The 20,311-nt window shown below is 30.1% G+C and overlaps 1 protein-coding gene across 5 annotated transcripts in view; it reads right to left on the bottom strand.

Moving 5' to 3' along the window:
* Positions 1-1,387: 1,387 nt before the first annotated feature.
* Positions 1,388-20,311, bottom strand: part of LOC143065297 (actin-related protein 5-like) — a 39,463-nt gene continuing 20,539 nt past the window's right edge. For all 5 annotated transcript variants that reach the window (XM_076238793.1, XM_076238797.1, XM_076238796.1 and 2 more), the window contains exons 5-20: positions 18,489-18,600; positions 17,786-17,881; positions 16,815-17,008; positions 16,039-16,155; positions 15,570-15,668; positions 14,957-15,040; positions 14,357-14,482; positions 12,546-12,698; positions 9,530-9,613; positions 9,186-9,294; positions 8,320-8,396; positions 7,793-7,887; positions 6,777-6,854; positions 6,199-6,316; positions 2,356-2,467; positions 1,388-1,564 (exon numbers count right to left, since the gene is read on the bottom strand). In XM_076238793.1, coding sequence (XP_076094908.1) covers positions 1,389-1,564; positions 2,356-2,467; positions 6,199-6,316; positions 6,777-6,854; positions 7,793-7,887; positions 8,320-8,396; positions 9,186-9,294; positions 9,530-9,613; positions 12,546-12,698; positions 14,357-14,482; positions 14,957-15,040; positions 15,570-15,668; positions 16,039-16,155; positions 16,815-17,008; positions 17,786-17,881; positions 18,489-18,600 — 1,830 coding nt within the window. In that variant the 3' untranslated portion in view covers position 1,388. The remainder of the gene's footprint in view (positions 1,565-2,355; positions 2,468-6,198; positions 6,317-6,776; positions 6,855-7,792; positions 7,888-8,319; positions 8,397-9,185; positions 9,295-9,529; positions 9,614-12,545; positions 12,699-14,356; positions 14,483-14,956; positions 15,041-15,569; positions 15,669-16,038; positions 16,156-16,814; positions 17,009-17,785; positions 17,882-18,488; positions 18,601-20,311) is intronic.

Here is a 20,311-nt window from a genome sequence, read left to right as displayed (position 1 = left end):
TGTAGTTTTTAAAATTTTAATAACTTTCTTAAACTATCCTTGGTTTGTACCAAACTTGGACAGAAGCTTGTTTATGATCATAAGATAGTATTCAGAAGTAAATTTTGTAAAATGACAAATCCATTTTTTCCATATTTTACTTTAAATGGACTTTTTTTCTGCCAGGAAACAACACATTCACTCTGGTTAAATTTTTAAAAATTTTGATAACTTTCTTATACTATTTTTTATTTGTACCAAACTAAGACAGAAGCTTGTTTATGATCAAAAGCTAGTATCTAGAAGGAAATTTTGTTAATATTTTGTACCTGTGTATCTGTATTTTACTTATAAATGGACTTTTTTCTTCCAGTTAACATTACATCCAGTCTGCAGTTAAAGTTTTTAAAACATTTATTAGATTCATAAACTATCCAGGATTTTTTGCCAAACTTGGACAGAAGCTTCCTACAATCCAAACATGGTATCAAGCGGAATATTTTTATTTTTTCCCTCATTTTTGTTGATCCTGCAATTTACAGCAAAAGTAGGCGAGACACTGGGTTCCGCGGAACCCTTTCAAATTTTTCAAACTGACAAACTATATCTTTTCAACACATTCTCAACTGTGTTATGATGCAACTTTATCAACATCTCCACAACACCTAATGTATACATTGTCAGAGGAGTGAAATAATCAGATATATTTCACATTTGAAATATTATAATTTTATTTCACTTGGAAATCATGGTAATGCATTGCAACAATTGTAATATAGAGATTTGTCTCACTTTTTTGTCAAATCATAATTGTTTCTGTTCTTAAACTAACCCAAACACTTTAACAGAATTTCACCATGTAAGCTTTTAGGAAAATCTCCGTACTGATATAAAAAAATGTGTATATTAGATATCAGAATGCAAGTTTATATTATTGCTATATTGACAAAGTTGCATTATTCACATTAATAAAAACCTCACAATAATTTCCTTATTTACACAGTGCAAAAGATCTAAAGTCTATAAACCATGATAAGGGTGTAGGGCCATATAATCTCCATATAAATGAGAAATGCAAATGCTATTTCAAGTGCATACCAAATATAATTTACTTGCAATTAAAGGTTCATCTAGATCTGAAACAGATTAATCACAAACTTAAACATTAAAACTATGCAAAAGTTCTAAAATCCATAGACAATGAGGAGTCAGGGCCAAATATTCTACATAGAATTGAGATGCGTCATTGCTTTTACAACTGCATACCAAATATCATTGTTATACCACTAGTGATTCCCCTTAAACTGATGTAATCACAAACTCATACTTTATTGCACTGCTGTAACCAAAACAGCACACCTAAGTTTTGTGTTTTCCAACTTTGACAAAGTGAGAAAAAAACTATTGCATCATTTTTCCAATTTTATTGATACAGGAGAAGGGAAGTATCTGTTAGATAGGAAATGTTCTTTGAGATATTCTCCTCCCATTTCTGTGTAGTCAGCCTTTGTGATACTGTAAACAGAACAGTCTGGAGAAATGGCAAACTTTCTGGCTCCTTTCCAGGCATCTAATACTGGATCAACTACAAAAAAAACCAGTTATAATGTTGGTGATATAGCACAAAAATAATAGATATAGAATAGGAAAAAATGTCTAAAATAGCACACTTGTCTATTCAAGAGCTTTTGATATCTAGCTTTATGGCTTTCAACCTAAATTCAAAAAAATCTGTTGATTGCCTTTACCTTTTATCTGTACAAGTTTAGTTTTTGTAAAGAAAGAAAACTAAAGCTACCATTTAAAATGCAACTTTATCATGTTCATGCTCCATAGATTTAACCCATCAAGCAAAATAATGTTTAAAGGTCCCTTCTTTCAAAATGGTAAGGTTCCCTGTCTTGAGAAAACATGGTTTTTAAATTTCAAAATATTTCAGAACCCTTATCCCTACCCTCTGTCTTAAAAACAAGATCCTATCATTTATGGCTTTGTCTCTGGTAAGAAGAAAGTTGATTATAAAGACTTTGTGATAATACCTGAGCTAGTACATGTAACATGTAGCTAGTTATAAAACCACTTTTAAGCAGCCATTTTCTGCATAATAAAATGTACCAATATAAAAAAAGAAGATGTGGTATGATTGCCAATGAGACAACCGTCCACAAGAGACCAAAATGACACAGAAATTAACAACTATAGGTCACTGTACGGCCTAAACAGGAATATGACAGTTGTTTTCCATTATGTTGATGTCTTTCAGCTTTTGATTCTGCTGTTTGATAATTGACTTTCCCTTTTTGAATATTCCTTGGAGCTCATTACTTTTGATATTTACTTTTTGAGAATATTGATTAAGACTTTGTGTGATTATACCTGCTCTGGTAACTGAGAACATTGATTGGAATGGCCTCATCTCTAACAACTCTTTTTCTAATCTTTCCTTGAAATTCACAAACAATGCATTTCCACCAGTTAGGAACACATTCTATAAATAAAAAACTTATCGTTTAGAAGATGATATAATTTTTTATCAAAATACATAGATTTGTTTATAAAACAATAAAAAAAGATAGTACATTGAAAAAAGAAATGAGAGAAAAAGAAATACAAAACCAAACTAGAGGCTCTAAAGAGCCTGTGTCGCTCACCTTGGTCTATGTGAATACTTAACAAAGGACACAGATGGATTCATAACAAAATTGTGTTTTTGTGAACATTCTTGCTGCTTGCAATTATCTCTATAATGAACTTGGCCCAGTAGATAATGTTAGTGAAAATTTACAAATTTTAAATTGTTAAAAATTGACTATAAAGGGCAATAACTCCTTGAGGGGTCAATTGACCTTTTTGGTCATGATGACTTATTTAGGTTTTATTTTGCTGTACCTTATTACTGTTTATAATTTATCTCTATCTATAATAATATTCAAGATAATAACCAAAAACAGCGAAATTTCCTTAACATTACCAATTCAGGGGCAGCAACCCAACAATGGGTTGTCCGATTCATCTGAAAATTTCAGGGCAGATAGATCTTGACCTGATAAACCATTTAACCCCCATGTCAGATTTGCTCTAACTGCTTTGGTTTTTGAGTTAAACGCCAAAAACTGATTTTACCCCTATGTTCTATTTTTAGCCATGGTGGCCATCTTGTTTGGTTGGCCGGGTCACCGGACACAATTTTTAAACTAGATACCCCAATGATGATTGTGGCTAAGTTTGGAATAATTTGGCTCAGTAGTTTCAGAGGAGAAGATTTTTGTAAAAGATAACTAAGATTTACGTGAAATGGTTAAAAATTGACTATAAAGGGCAATAACTCCTAAAGGGGTCAACTGACCATTTCAGTCATGCAGACTTATTTGTAAATCTTACTTTGCTGAACATTTTTGCTGTTTACAGTTTATCTCTATCTATAATAATATTCATGATAATAAACAAAAACAGCAAAATTTCCTTAAAATAACCAATTCAGAGGCAGCAACCTAACAATGGGTTGTCTGATTCATCTGAAAATTTCAGGGCAGATAGGTCTTGACCTGATAAACCATTTAACCTCCTGTCAGATTTGCTCTAAATGCTTTGGTTTTTGAGTTATAGGCCAAAAACTGATTTTACCCCTATGTTCTATTTTTAGCCATGGTGGCCATCTTGGGTGGTTGGCCATGTCACCGGACACAATTTTTAAACTAGATACCCTAATGATGATTGTGGCCAAGTTTTGTTCAATTTGTCCAAGTAGTTTCAGAGGAGAAGCTTTTTGTAAAAGATAACTAAGATTTATGAAAAATGGTTAAAAATTTACTATAAAGGGCAATAACTCCTAAAGGGGTCAACTGACCATTTCGGTCATGTGACTTATTTGTAAATATCACTGTGCTGAACATTTTTGCTGTTTACAGTTTATCTCTATCTATAATAAACAGCTGCGCCATGAGCGCATGATACGCCCGACGTCTTGTGTGGAAGTTTTATGCAATAATCATAAATAGTTTCTAAGGAAGTTTTAAGCAATAACCATTTATTGTTTTTGAGACACGGCGGGGCATGTGAAACCCCCCCACCCTGTTTTTTTTTTTACAAATATCACTAAAATAAAATTTTGAATCAAACCAAAAAGTATACAGATCTTTAAATTAGTATAACAAAGAAGTGTGTACAGTTTCAAGATAATCATAAATTGTTTTTGAGATACGGCGCGACATGTAAAAAAACCCTCCTCTTTTTTACAAAATACTCAATAACTCAAAAATAAAATTTTGAGTCATCACCAAAAAGTATACAGATCTTTAGATTAATATAACAAAGAAGTGTGTAAAGTTTTAAGCAATAATCATAAATCGTTTTTGAGATACAGCACAACATGTAAAAAAAAACCTCCCCCTTTTTTACAAAATACTCAATAACTCAAAAATGAAATTTTGAAACATCACCAAAAAGTATACAGATCTTTAGATTAATATAACAAAGAAGTGTGTAAAGTTTTAAGCAATAATCATAAATCGTTTTTGAGATAAGGCGCGACATGTAAAAAAACCCTCCCCCTTTTTTACAAAATACTCAAAAACTCAAAAAATGAAATTTTGAATCATCACCAAAAAGTATACAGATCATTTGACCATCATAAGAAACAACTATATTAAGTTTCATGAAATTTGGATAAGTCGTTCTCAAGTTACGGTGCGACATGTTTACGCCGGACAGACGGACAGACGGACGGACGGACGGACGGACGGACGGACGGACAGACGGACGGACGGACACCGGACATTTGTATACCATAATACGTCCCGTCAAAATTTTGACGGGCGTATAATAATATTCATAATAATAACCAAAAACAGCAAAATTTCCTTAAAATTACCAATTCAGGGGCAGCAACCTAACAACGGTTTTTCCGATTCATCTGAAAATTTCAGGGCAGATAGATTTTGACCTGATAAACAATTTTACCCCCCATGTCAGATTTGCTCTAAATGCTTTGGTTTTTGAGTTATAAGCTAAAAACTGCATTTTACTCCTATGTTCTATTTTTAGCCATGGCGGCCATGTTTTTTGATGAAATGGGAATTAAAACACAAACTTTATTCTAGATACCCTAGGAATCAATCAGATGAAGTTTAGTTTGAATTGGTTCTGTAGTTTCAGAGGAGAAGATCTTTGAAATAGTTTACGACAACGACGGACGGACGACGACGACGGATGACGACGGACGCCAAGTGATGGTAAAAGCTCACATTTCCTTTTAGGAAAGGTGAGCTAAAAAGTAGGACTGAAAGCTTTAGCCCATAGTCTTGATATCAACAGAGAGACATGACTAGATCCAATATGGAAAGGTATATATAGAAGCAATGGAATTGGTGCCCCATGAAACTTATCACATACAAATGGCATTACCATTAATCATGTTTAAATTAATATATATATATATATATATATATATATATATATATATATATATATATATATACAACTCTTCTAAACATCAACCCAACAATGATAGATCTGTAAATTTGCTTTCGCAAATTTTTTGTTCTTCTTATATATATATATATATATATATATATATATATATATATATATATATATATATATAGCTTTTGCAATTGGAAAAAAGATATAGAATAATAGAACTGAAAAAAAAAATTATTCAAATTGTGTGTTTTTCTTCTGATTGTGTGCTTGTTTTTATGTTTGCATTGTTAATTTAGTATTATTAAAAATTCCATTGATTCACAATAAAATCATGAATGATGTCACATTTCTTTTGCTATGAAAGAAGGAGCACTTCTGTAAAACTCTTGTTCTTTATAAACATGATTAAAACATATTTTAAAACAAGAATGTGTCACCAGCACGCGGATGCCCCATCCCCACTATCATTATCTATATTCAGTGGACCATGAAAATGGGAGAAAATCTCTACTATGGCATTAAAATTAGAAAGATCATATCATAGGGAACATGTGTACTAAGTTTCAAGTTGATTGGACTCCAACTTCATCAAAAACTACCTCAATCAAAAACCTTTAACCTGAAAACTTTAACCTAAAGCGGGACAGACAGAAGAACTGCTCATACCATTTCATAAGGTTCATCATTTTTTCTGGAGGTAGATGCATAAGTGTTCATATTATTATGTTATATTAAAAAAAAACCCTGAATACTTTGTTCTTGGATCTACATAATCAATACACTGCTGTGCTTATTTACCTGAACTAACAGTTTCTGTTTTTCTTGGTCATATTTATGCAATAAAAAGTCCATGGTTTCTACAATACCAGCTTGTTCTACACCAATCATTGATGGCTGAAATAATAATTCTGGTACCCTACAATTATAGGGTAACAACATATGTAATATATATCTTGTAAAAGGACGACAGACTAGGGACACCAAGTGATGAGAAAAGCTTGCAGGCCAGGTGAAAAAAGAACAAAACTTACTTTTCAAAAGATAAATATTGATTTTTATGACATCCAACTGCCACAAAAATTTCAATTTATAATCTCTAGCGCCATTCAAAATACAAATAAGATTGCAAAACTCCATCATTTTATTAAAATAAGAACATAACTTTATCAAGATCATCACTGGACATCATGATTTCAAATCAATAGGTTAAGTACTTGCTTCCTGTCAGAAACATATAGCCATCTTTGATTCAGTACATTTTATAATATTGTTCAGTATTTTTTGTGTACTTGTTTATTTTAATAACTTTGCATTGTTTTAGATGTAGATTAAGAGAACATATAAAGTTTTTCAAATGGATAAGTTTTATCACTTACCTTACTCTTTCTATTGCCAGGTGGAGTCTGTAATATTCAGCAATATCAAATTCCTCAGAACCTCCCAAGTCTAATTCTCTGTCAAATAAAGCATCATTATCTGAATCTGATAATTTGATTAATCAAATAAAAAATAAATGTATAAATATAAAATGTCATACCAGTAACTCTTTTTTGTAATGAAAATTGTACACCAAAAAAATGGCATCATTTTAAAGGACCACAGTGGTTTCAATGAATAATACCAATATTCCCATATCTTAAGGGTTATTTTTTACTTCCCTTGCATTTTAATGAACATTAACTGAATTATTCCTTATCATGTGATATTGTATTACACAATTAAATTGTGTATAATATATGTAAGGTATAACATTAGATGTTGTCAAAGACAAAATGACAGACGTTACTTCAAAATGAAGTCAGAACAAGAAGAAAAAGATATATTTACTAGCTAGCATTGTCAACTTTTAAATTTACATTAAAAGTCAAATTGAATGCAATAAATAAATTTAAGTATATTTAGGCATTTGTTGTTGGATACTCATTGAATAATGTTTGACAATCTAATAGAATAAATTATTCTAAGAATGTCTACAATATATTTTTAAAGTTTCACAATTTTAACATTTGCAATTGTTAAGAACCAAAGTTTTTCAAACTATATCCATTGATTGGTTTAAACATCTTTTTATAGTGGATTGGGAAACAAGTAATTGAAACTTATATTAAGAATCCCTTTCTACTTTGCAGGTGCAAATGGCTGCCTTGTAGCGGCACTAGCCTGCTCTTTTTTTCGAAATCTAAGAGGGTGTCTGTTATGCACACAAGATATGACTCTCTCTTAACATGGGTCAGCCATTTATCATCCCCTTCTGACAGACTATCATCGTTTCTCAAGACCATACTAGCAAATGCTGTCAAGGGACATCTGAAAATTCAGCCCCTAAAAATATTTTTTTTCATATCAATTTATATTATATTTTATGACTCTAGTTATTTGGATGTTCACATACTTTTGAAATTCTGGATCATGTTCCCTCAACATGGCCTCTAATTCTTCTATCTGTTCCTCCTCCACTTCTGAATCACTGTCAGCATTCTGTGGATGCTGCAAAACATTTCATGAAACAAAATTACTATCTACATAATATTGAACATTTCTTTGTACTTATCATTTCTTGGGTGTTTTATTTTATAAACATTTCATGTGACAATCATAATGTGTAAAAACAACATTATTCTTAATTGCTCTAATAAATAAGCAGTGTTTTGTATGTAGTTTGAATTAAATTTAAACATGATTAATGGTAATGCCATTTGTATATGATAAGTTTCATGGGGCACCAATTCCATTGCTCCAATTGAAAGGAAATATCTTCTAATTTCTACAAATTAGCAAAACTAATGAAAACTTTATTTTTATTGAAAAGTTGAAAATTGAAAAAAAATCTAGTATAAATCTATTAAAATATTCACTGTAATAATGCCAAGTTTCACATAATTTTTACAAACCCTTCCTTAAACAATGTCAAAAACTCACAATTTCCTTATAAACATCCCAGTCAGCATCATTCTGTCCAAACGTATCAGCTTTCTTCTTTGCTGAACTACTCTCTCCTACAAAATAACAGAAAGAATAAGAATTCACTAAATATAATTTTTAAAACACAACAAAATATAAAAGGTATCTAATTACATGTATCATTTGAACCTTGTACAAAATGTCACAATAATATCAGAATTACACCAAGTACCCAATTTGACAAAAATAATGGGAATCTTGTAGGACAATACTATTCACAATTTTATCATCTATCACTATACACATCTTTCAACATTGCTAAATACATTTAAAAATGTGCATAATGTTCACATTTTATGTCAACAATTGAATTTTCTGGTGAAAATAAATATAATTCATGCATTCATACATATATATCAAAGTCAGTAATTACATGATCTCTTCATGATAAATGTGATAAAAGAGAAAATTGATTAAGGAAGTTTGCTGCTCAGAATCAAAATGAATAGCTTTCCACAACACTAGTATATATTGATAGGGGACTTATTGAGGAACCAAAAAAGCAAAACAAATATAGGGGTCAATGTGCTTGTTTTTGAGATATTAGCCATTGGAATTTTGGCAGGAAAATGTTCTCTCTTTTTTTTTCTTTTTCTTAGCTTTATCATTGACCAGTTAAAGTTCTAAAAAAACTATTAAAAAATAAATAAGATTTTATAAGACTTTTACAAATGGCTTATAATTATACATGTAAAAGATTTATAAAAAGAAAAATGGGGGTCCATGGGCAAATATTTTTAAGGCATTCAAATGCATAAAACCAGAGGATTTCGAAAAACATGACAAGCAAACATCCTTAAAACTGAAAAAAAAATTTTAGCAACCTGCAGCTAACTGTGTTATCATTTTCATTCTCTGTTGAGATGCTAATGTCCTCCTCTTTGCCATGTCTGATTTCTTCTGTTTTCTTGCTGTTCTGGCATCTAGTAATTTCTGCAAATGAAAAATCAAATCATATTCAAATTGTTTCAAAAATTTTAAATTACACCAAAGATAGATAAATTTCTTGTAACTTTATTCTGCATCATTTTTCAAATATTTTAGAATTATATACGAGAAATAAATAAACAATACAAAGCATGAACATAAAATAAACATAACTGAGTCCTTGCTCATTGAAATGTGTTGATGATCCACAAACAATAAAAAACAATTTGATAATACAAACCTGTCTCCTCCCTCTCACTTCCTGTAACCATCCGTTGAAATCCTTCCTTCTTCTCTGTTCTAATTTTCTCTCTTCTTCCATCTCCTTGAAATTTGATAAAGACAAAAACATCATTTTTGACATGAAGAAAACTGTCCAGACTTCGATAAATAGTCAAAACTGTATTAAGCAGTTACTTATTGGAAGTATCAACAATGACATTTTAGAAACAACAGGGATTCCTCTTATGTACTATTTTCAACTAGTCAGAACTTATTGTTACAACAAGAATGTGTCCCCAGTACACGAATGCCCCACTCGCACTATCATTTTCTATTTTCAGTGGACCGTGAAATTGGGGTAAACCCTCTAATATGGCATTAAAATTAAAAAGATCATATCATAGGGAACATGTATACTAAGTTTGAAGTCGATTGGACTTCAACTTCATCAAAAACTACCTTGACCAAAAACTTTAACCTGAAGCGGGACAGACGGACGAACGAACGAACGGACGGACGAACGAACGAACAGACGAACGGACGCACAGACCAGAAAACAAAATGCCCCTCTACTATCGTAGGTGGGGCATAAAAATCAAATGTATCCTAAGCATGACAAAAAGACAAATGGGAAAATAATATATTATATATAAGTCAAAGATGTGTGTAAATGTGATTGATTGTTGGTGTTTTAACTAGTGTTGTCAAATCGTACACTTTTGAGTAACCGGTTACTCGGATAATTGTTCGACCGATTAACCGGTTAACCGGTTGTTTGAATTGGTGCTTGAAAGCCCTTATCAATAGTACCCTACATATAGATAAAAGATGTGGTATGAGTTTCAATTTGAAAACCTTTCATCCAAGTCATAAATTTACGCTTTTAGAATTGAAGTTTGTCCTCTGGAATTTTAAGGCTTGTCTGTGTGGGTTCCTGGCGAAGTTTGACTTTTAATAATCAACTACACCGTATCAACTATAGTGTGTCTACCACGGGGGGGTTACTTCCTATTATTGGGTATACGGGGATGTGCCAAAAATATGGGTCATAATTTTGCGAGATTTTATATAAAAATGACCCTCCTTTTTAATGACATCCTATATTAAAATGCATTTATGTTTGATAACTGTATATTGATTTGGGGAATGATCTACATATCATATATAAATATGCACCAAACGATGTCAATTCATATATAAAAACTTAAGGGTAGCTGGTATGTGATGATGAGTTAGTGCTTATATAAGCATGGGTCATATTTTAAATATTGTATATAAGTATAGGTCATTTTTTCTTAAATATTTATATAACTATAGGTACTGAATTTCAGTGAATGTTATATTAAAATGGGTACGTTTTTTGAGGCAAAAATGGCACACCCCTACCAAAAAAATATCGAAGTTACCCCCCCGTGGTGTCTACCTGCTTCAGATTGAAAAATAAAAAAAAAACTTCTTGATCTCGTAGAATTTAATATGTCTGAAACTGATTATTCTTTCCTTTTCACTTGTTGTCACCGAGAATGATGTGGAGTGTTTCAATTTGAATGATGAATTATATAAAAAAAGAAGATGTGGTATGATTGCCAATGAGACAATTCTCCACAAGAGATCATAATGACACAGAAATTAACAACTATTATTAGATCACTGTACGGCCTGTTTCTTTACTTTGTTTGCATGTTACTCGTACTATCACGTATACATTGTGTACATTCACATTGGTTTTCATTTTACAATTTTTGAGTTAGCATTTCGTTTTAAAGTAAGACTAAGCCCTTCACGACGGAGTTTGCACATTTAGATGTAGGTTTACACAATATTAGATCAGAAACGAAATAATGAAGTAAGTCGAAAAATTAAATCGCATTACTGATTTAGAGTTACTGTTAAAAAAAACATGTAAACTAATTATGTGTCTTTAAGATCATGCCCCGAGCTGAGAGACAAGTTTTAATTAATTTTATGTTATTAGGATTAACAATAGCAATCAATTTACTGGACAATTGATTTGTCAAATTAATAACCACGACGAAAATTTTTAAATAAAACCTTACTATTTATGATTCCAATACAAATTCATATCATTTCTATCAAAATTGAAAAAAAGTCTGGTTAACCGGTTAGCGTTTTTGGTATTCGGTATTCGGTCGTTCGAACGGTTAACCGTTGACAACACTAGTTTTAACCCCACTTTTAAGCACCACTTTTGGGCTATTTCGTAAATGTTAGGCCTGCCATTAAAACAAAATCATAACATTTTTGAAAATTTTAAAATGTTTCCTTCACTCAAATACTGACAAATAAAATTAGTATATTTAACCTACAACATTTAAGCCTTTCCAAATGGTGATTAAAGTCAATATGAAACCTCAAATTAAAAAAAAATTATGAATATGTTTTTTTATAACTAAATGGATAGTTTTAATTATAAAACTTATGTGCATATACTTTTTTCTGAAGAAATTCTTTAATTTGTCCAAATTTAGAAAAACTTTACTTTTTTTTAATTGCTTATTTCCAAGAAGCAATTAGCCAACATATTTTCTGTATGCAAGTGACCTTAGTGTGACCCTTCTCGTAAATTCCGGTGATCGCAATACGCATGGATCTCTCATTAAAATAAACAATAATCTGATTGTATATGTTATACACATGCTCAATATCCAGGCTTCTATGTTGATTGTTTACTATAAGGTGACAAAAAAAATACAATTAAGTAGCTGCCATATTTTGACATCAAAACAGACAGAGAGAAAAAAATTGACGATTATTTGATATATTTGCATAAAAAATGATAAAAACGAAGACTTAAGTTTATGATATATATATGCATTGGTTCAAGAATTGGATAAACATTATTTTTCACCAGTCCCTCGTTTCATATGACTTTAAAGGACATTTGTATGAATATTGTATACATATTATTGATATTGTGTCCATAAAAAAGTACTAAATAAATGACACTAAGTGAAAACATCCTATCAGCATCTGCCAGTAGCATCTGATCTTTGAACTGAACTATAATGAAATACCTTTTGTCTTTTTTCTATCTGTAAAGCTTGTGCTCTAAGCCTTCCCTCTCTAGCATTCTTCAACATTCTTTGTTTTTTCTTGGTCAGTACCTGGTCAGCAGACAACTGGTCATCAGGAATTTCCAAAAGGTCATAAACTGTTTGTTTCTTAGGCTGAAAATTAATAAGTCTAGAGAGGTATAAACTTTAAAAGCAAAACAGCAACAACATTTCACTACTGATTTATCAGAGACATGTGCTTTTATGTAATTAAATATCAAGATGAAAAACAGCAACAAATAGCTTTGTCCTTAGCGGTTTGGAAGAAATTTTGAAAATATATATGTCAATGATGCAGCAATCCAATGATAATAAAAAAATTCGTAAGGGTTCCACGGAACCCAGTGTCTCGCCTACTTTTGCTGTTAATTGCAGACTCAACAAAAATGAGGAAAAACATCAATAAAAATTTCCCTCTTGATACTGTCTTTTGATTGAAAAAAGCTTCCAAGTTTGGTAAAAAATCCAGGATAGTTTATGAATCTAATAAATGTTTTATAAACTTTAACTGCAGACTGTATGTAATGTTAACTGGAAGAAAAACTAAGTCCATTTATAAGTAAAATACGGAAAAAGTGAATTTTTTTTTTTATTGTACAAAATTTACTTCTGAATAATATCTTATGATCAGAAACAAGCTTTTGTCTAAGTTTGGTAGAAATCCAGGATAGTTTAAGAACATTATAAAAATTTTAAAAACTTAAACCACAGAGTGAATGTTTTGTTTCTGGCAAAAAAACTAAGTCCATTTATAAGTAAAATACGGAAAAGTGGAAATTTATTTTTACAAAATTTTCTTCTTGATACTATCTTATGATCATAAACAAGCTTCTGTTCAAGTTTGGTACAAATCAAGGATAATTTATGAAAGTTATTAAAATTTTAAAAACTTTAACCACAGAGTGAATGTAATGTTTCCTCGCAGAAAAACTAAGTCCACTTATAAGTAAAATACCGAAAAACGGATATTTATTTTTACAAATTTTCTTCTTGATACTATCTTATGATCATAAACAAGCTTCTGTCCAAGTTTGGTACAAATCAAGGATAGTTTATGAAAGTTATTAAAATTTTAAAAACTTTAACCACAGAGTGAATGTAACGTTTCCTCGCAGGAAAACTAAGTCCATTTATAAGTAAAATACGGAAAAAATGGAATTTTATTTTTACAAAATTTACTTCTGGATACTTTCTGATGATCATAAACAAGCTTCTGTCCAAGTTTCGTAGAAATTCAGTATATTTTAAGAAAGTTATTAAAATTTCAAAAACTTTAACCACAGAGTGAATATTTGTGGACGCCGCCGACGACGACGGAATGTAGGATCGCTTAGTCTCGCTTTTTCGACTAAAGTCGAAGGCTCGACAAAAAAAACCCAGACTTCTTCAGTTCAATGTACAGTCATAATATTAAGTTTTATTTCAATTATGCATGTAATGAGTGTTTAATCAGTGTTTTAAAAAATACATTTCCTGAAGCAATATATTAATTCTTTTTCACCATCAACATTTTAATAATAAAGCATTTATATAAACACTGGAATCTGAATTGTGTTTCAGCATCAACATTTAAATAATAAAGAAAATATATTTAAAACAGAATTTTTTCACCATTAGAAATGATGGGTTAAATTGTTCAGTCCAATCCTTGTCTTAAAACTTTAAAGTGTGATTTTTATACTCAGACTCAGAATTCAACCTATCAATATATTGGATTTGGTGTTTCTAGCACAAATTTTGATGACCATGAGCCCTGATCACCACATTGTTACCTCTTCTGCTGGAGGTAGCTCAATCCCAAGAACTTTGGCTCTGTTTCTCTGTATTGCTATTGTTAATCTGTTTATTTCTGATTGTAATTCTTCTGGTGTATCAAATGATGTGTTCTGTAAAGCTCGCTGTAATAATAGAATGGCAAATCTAATATCAAGCTACCAATATAAAGGTATATAATTGCTTGTATTTTTTCAAAAGATCATTATTGATTTTGTTCATATATGCATGTTATATTTTTTTCTTTCCGGCTGATGGGATGACATAAAATATTGTTCATTAGCTTAATATTCAATAAATCAGTACATCTGAGCAAGTTTAAACAGGAAATAAAATGTTTCTTATTTATTTCATCTTACCTTATATTACCCAAACTATTAAAATTTTTGAAGAAAAAAAAAGAATGTGTGTTCTTAGGAAACTATGGTAAATGGTTATAGTTAACTAGGACTATTTAAAGGACAAATACTTATTAATCTTTTTTTCTTATTTCATAATCAGAAAGTTTTATGATATCCATACATATACACATATTTGAGATTTTGGTTGCTTTCTATTCAGGGGTGCTGGGTGGTGGAAATTATAGATAATTTACTTACATCAAATGCTTCATCATCATCTTCATCCTCCAATAATTCCTGGATACTCATTAACTCTTGTAACTTCTGTTCCTCCGATGCTAACTGTTGTATAGAGAAATTTGATTAATTTGGTAAAAGCTTAGTCTGGAAAAAATATAAGAATGTATAGAAATGACAGGGAAAGGGAAGCACTTGTTCTCACTAATACCATTCATGAAAATGTGAGAGTTTTCCTAACCATTCAATGTCTAACACTCATAATTAGTTATTTTTTTCTTTCCCACTATAAGACATCTTTTCTTTGAATAGCATGTCTAACCTTAACAGTACGTGCAACTTTAGCAAAAAGCAAAAAGTTATCTTAAAAGAGCAAAAAAAATATCTTAAACAATCTTTTTGTTGACTGTGGTCTTTTTATCTTATTCTGTTGGCTATAATATTGTCTGTTTTTCTTAAAACTAATGGCTATAAATAGTTTCCTTATAATCTTCTCCCTTTTAAAATATTCCAACTTAATTGTAACTTACCTGTAAAGTTGGCATTCAGTTACTCTCACACAATCACATCAAAACTGAGACTATGACTTTACATAATTTTACTACATTTTCTAACATCAATAAGAATAACTAACTTTTTCTAGTCTTCTTTTTGCTGTTACTTCTTTTAATCTTTTTATTTGTTGTTCTCTTCTTTCTTTAGTTTGCTCTGCTGATAGCTGGTTTCCAGGGGCCTATAAAAATCACATATATAAGAAAATAAATCATACCCAATATATAACTTGCACTGTATTTTGTAAACAAATCTTTACTCGTTAGAGTGGGTAAAAGGTGTACACTTACCGGACATTACAAAGGGATAATTACATTTTTGTAAAGGAGTAACTTTACATAATTGACTGTAGTTTGTGTGTATATTTGACTGGCATGTATGTTCGGTATATCAATTTTGTACCAGTTCTTACATGGGTGTTCTGTAGTTTAAGGTGTATACGATGTGTATAGGACAGTTGTATCTATTCTACTAGTTACTCTTACCAATGGTTAACACTTTATTTATATGTAATTTACATTGGTGCACTGTATTTTCTCGATATAACTTACATTAGTGTAGGGAAGTTGAATCTTGTGTACATTATCATCGTAATAGTCATTAGAAACCCATTCATGTAAATCGGCATTGTAATCTGGTGCTAGGTGACAATGATCTCTCACTAATTCCTGATAAAAAAATATAATATGTATTAACTATTCTTAGTGCACTTGTCCTTATGTTTTCTTGGTTCTTAATATTTTTTAATTACTTTTTTATTTGTTACTTACAAGATGTATATTTATCTTATAAAGGGACGAAAAGGTCACATTTCTTTCTATAATATTCCAAGATGTACATTTGATTAAATCACAGAAATCAATGATCAATTAATAGAATTTAATAAAGAGAGTCAGAAACACAATAGCATATTTAAAAACATTAAAAAGATATGTGACACCTCAACAGTATTTTTGAATGTACAAAGAGGGTGGTAAAGGGTTATTTTTCATGCAACATAATTGCCATTTTTTATTTCACATTCAAAGTGTTTTTACTTATTTTTTTCTCGTTCAGTCGTTCAAAAATGTGCCTGGTTCAACATGTTCTGCTTATTTAATTTTACATGCATCGTGATTTCCAATACTTATTTTGCGAGCTCGGTATTATACTGATCAATTTTGCTGATCACAGTTCCTGTTCATATATAATAATATAATAGTACAAAAACAAAATGTAATAAAAGTGTCAAAAGTCATCAATTGAATATGTGAAAAAGACTTTTAGTATGAAAATATTGTGATTTTGAATTACAGCAGCTAACACTAGAAGAAAATATGTGGGGTACCTCAGCCCTGTTTAGCGACACAGCAGCAAAATGTCCTGGATATTTGAGTTGTAGAAGTCGCTGCATGAAGGTTTCGAGGTGATATCCTCCAAGATTAATCCGTCGACATTGTGATGCGTCCAGACGTCCACCAAGAACAGGAAGTAAATGTGTAGTCTGGTACCCACAGGACACTATCAGTGAATTAATATCTTCTGTAAAACAGAAAAAGAAACTTTATTTTAATGACCTGTGAAATTTTGCATTCTTTGGTGTAATAACGATAAAGACCATATTTTTTAAGCAAAACATATAAGTTAAACCTAAACTAATCCACCGGATAACTCTGATCCTCCGTGTAACTAAATTGCTGGTTAACTCTTAACCATCGGTTAACCAAAATGCACGTTTACTGAACTTTGATCAGGCAATTACCACTATTACTGTTTCTATATAAATAAGGTGCAAACATTAATTAATCTACCATTCTGCCTCTGATGATGGTCCTTTTTGGACCGAAACCGGTCAGGCTATGAAACATCACCAGGCACTGTTAATTATATGTATAGGCATATTAAATGACTACCATGTACCCAACAAATCTTAACACTATGAATGACTGGTTATTTGTGTAACAAGAGTTTAGATCAAAAGTATTTGTGATTTGTTCTCTTTTCAATTCTTCCATCAATTCTTGTTAGAAAATTATATCAAACATTTTTGTCTGGCCTAATAATTTTCATAGTATCAGAGATTTATTTTCTGCTTCCTATTTAATTTTTTTAAAGCCTAATACCAACTTCATATAAATGCATAGTTTTGCTTTATATCAGAAGACATCTGTTAGCTATAATTAGTGTGCCGACCTCTTCACAACTTTCAATGTTTCAAGACATTGGTTTTCAGACTCATTGACATAAATCCAAAATCTCCTTGTCTTCACAAAGTATATTTATCTAACACATTGTAGAAACTATTATTATCATGCATACCCATCCTGTCATGGTTAGCATACAAACTGAACATGGCATCAATACCATACGAAACTTGAGGTATGTTGTAACATTCAAATAAAAGCTCTGACATTTCTGGAAAAAAGGAAAGATTCTGTATTAATTTTGAATTTTATACATACAGTTTATAGACTAAAATGACTTGTTTAGTGATTTCTTTATTTTTTTAACCTTTAGGTTTTAGAAATGTTTGTACATAAGTGTCTCATAAGTCTACATAAGGCTGGATATTTGGTCATTTTATTTTGTGTTGTTTATCACTTTATGTAATTGTGTATATATATATATGTCTGATCAAATATGTGACACTATAATAAAATAAGTCATTTATTTATTTATTTTATTTTTATTAATATGTAATAACATTTCTTTTTTTCAGAACCACCAAATCCAAACTTATATATTTTTTTGTTTTTATTTTTTTGTTTTGAATTTTTCATATTACCTCATGGTCTGGGCCTTTTACAGCTTTCAATACAGTTTCAGTTTTGCTTATTGTTGAATGCCGTAAAAATATATAATTGTTGACATCTTGGTTCTTTAGTCTCTGGTGGAGAGTTTTCACAATACCAAAAAAAAAATTTTTATTTTGAAATCCATTTGAGGATTTTATAAGGAAGAATGAAATTACAGTTTTTTTAGCCACATGATATGAATTAAAACAGTTAGTAATGATACCTACGCTGACGACAGTAGTTAGGATTACATACAGGCTCTGTTAACACCACAGGGTGGTCAATATACCCATCTGTGTTCAAACCAAGATGTGAAAATATATAGTCAAATATTTGTTCCTGGAAACCAAAATAGTATATTTCATTCTTAGAAATAATCAAAACAGATTTTCAGTATTCATGTTGTTACATATATAAGATAAATGTTTCATAAGAATTAAAATCTATAATTTTGATAAGCTTTCTTATAATTTAATTTGTTACTCTTCATATAAGTATTTTCCATTGGCTACCTTTCATATCGGTTTGTATTAATATTTTATGAGCTTTCATATAGGTTTGTATTACTATTTTATGAGCTTTCATATAGGTTTGTATTTCTATTTTATGAACTTTCATATAGGTTTGTATTACTATTTTATGAGCTTTCATATAGGTTTGTATTACTATTTTATGAGCTTTCATATCGGTTTGTATTACTATTTTATGAGCTTTCATATCGGTTTGTATTACTATTTTATGAGCTTTTATGAACTTTCATATAGGTTTGTATTACTATTTTATGAGCTTTCATATAGGTTTGTATTACTATTTTATGAGCTTTCATATAGGTTTATATTTCTATTTTATGAGCTTTCATATCGGTTTGTATTACTATTTTATGAGCTTTCATATCGGTTTGTATTACTATTTTATGAGCTTTCATATCGGTTTGTATTACTATTTTATGAGCTTTCATATCGGTTTGTATTACTATTTTATGAGCTTTCATATAGGTTTGTATTACTATTTTATGAGCTTTCATATCGGTTTGTATTACTATTTTATGAGCTTTCATATAGGTTTGTATTACTCTTTTATGAGCTTTCATATAGGTTTGTATTTCTATTTTATGAACTTTCATATCGGTTTGTATTACTATTTTATGAGCTTTCATATAGGTTTGTATTACTATTTTATGAGCTTTCATATCGGTTTGTATTTCTATTTTATGAACTTTCATATAGGTTTGTATTACTATTTTATGAGCTTTCATATAGGTTTGTATTACTATTTTATGAGCTTTCATATAGGTTTGTATTACTATTTTATGAGCTTTCATATAGGTTTGTATTACTATTTTATGAGCTTTCATATAGGTTTGTATTTCTATTTTATGAGCTTTCATATCGGTTTGTATTACTATTTTATGAGCTTTCATATCGGTTTGTATTACTATTTTATGAGCTTTCATATCGGTTTGTATTACTATTTTATGAGCTTTCATATAGGTTTGTATTACTATTTTATGAGGTTTCATATCGGTTTGTATTACTATTTTATGAGCTTTTCATATAGGTTTGTATTTTTTATTTTATGAGCTTTCATATAGGTTTATATTTTTATTTTTTGAGCTTTCATATAGGTTTATATTTTTATTTTATGAGCTTTCATATATTTTTATTTTATGAGCTTTCATATATTTTTATTTTATGAGCTTTCATATAGGTTTATATTTTTATTTTATGAGCTTTCATATAGGTTTATATTTTTATTTTTATTTTATGAGCTTTCATATAGGTTTATATTTTTATTTTATAAGCTTTCATATCGGTTCGTATTTTTATTTTATGAGCTTTCATATAGGTTTGTATTTTTATTTTATGAGCTTTCATATAGGTTTATATTTTTATTTTAATATAGGTTTGTATTTTTATTTTATGAGCTTTCATATCGGTTTGTATTTTTATTTTATGAGCTTTCATATAGGTTTATATTTTTATTTTATGAGCTTTCATATAGGTTTGTATTTTTATCTTATAAGCTTTCATATAGGTTTGTATTTTTATTT

Source organism: Mytilus galloprovincialis, chromosome 2 (genome assembly GCF_965363235.1).
Source record: "Mytilus galloprovincialis chromosome 2, xbMytGall1.hap1.1, whole genome shotgun sequence".
In the NCBI taxonomy this organism is placed as follows: Eukaryota; Metazoa; Mollusca; class Bivalvia; order Mytilida; family Mytilidae; genus Mytilus; species Mytilus galloprovincialis.
This window is presented reverse-complemented; position numbering and strand designations above follow the sequence as displayed.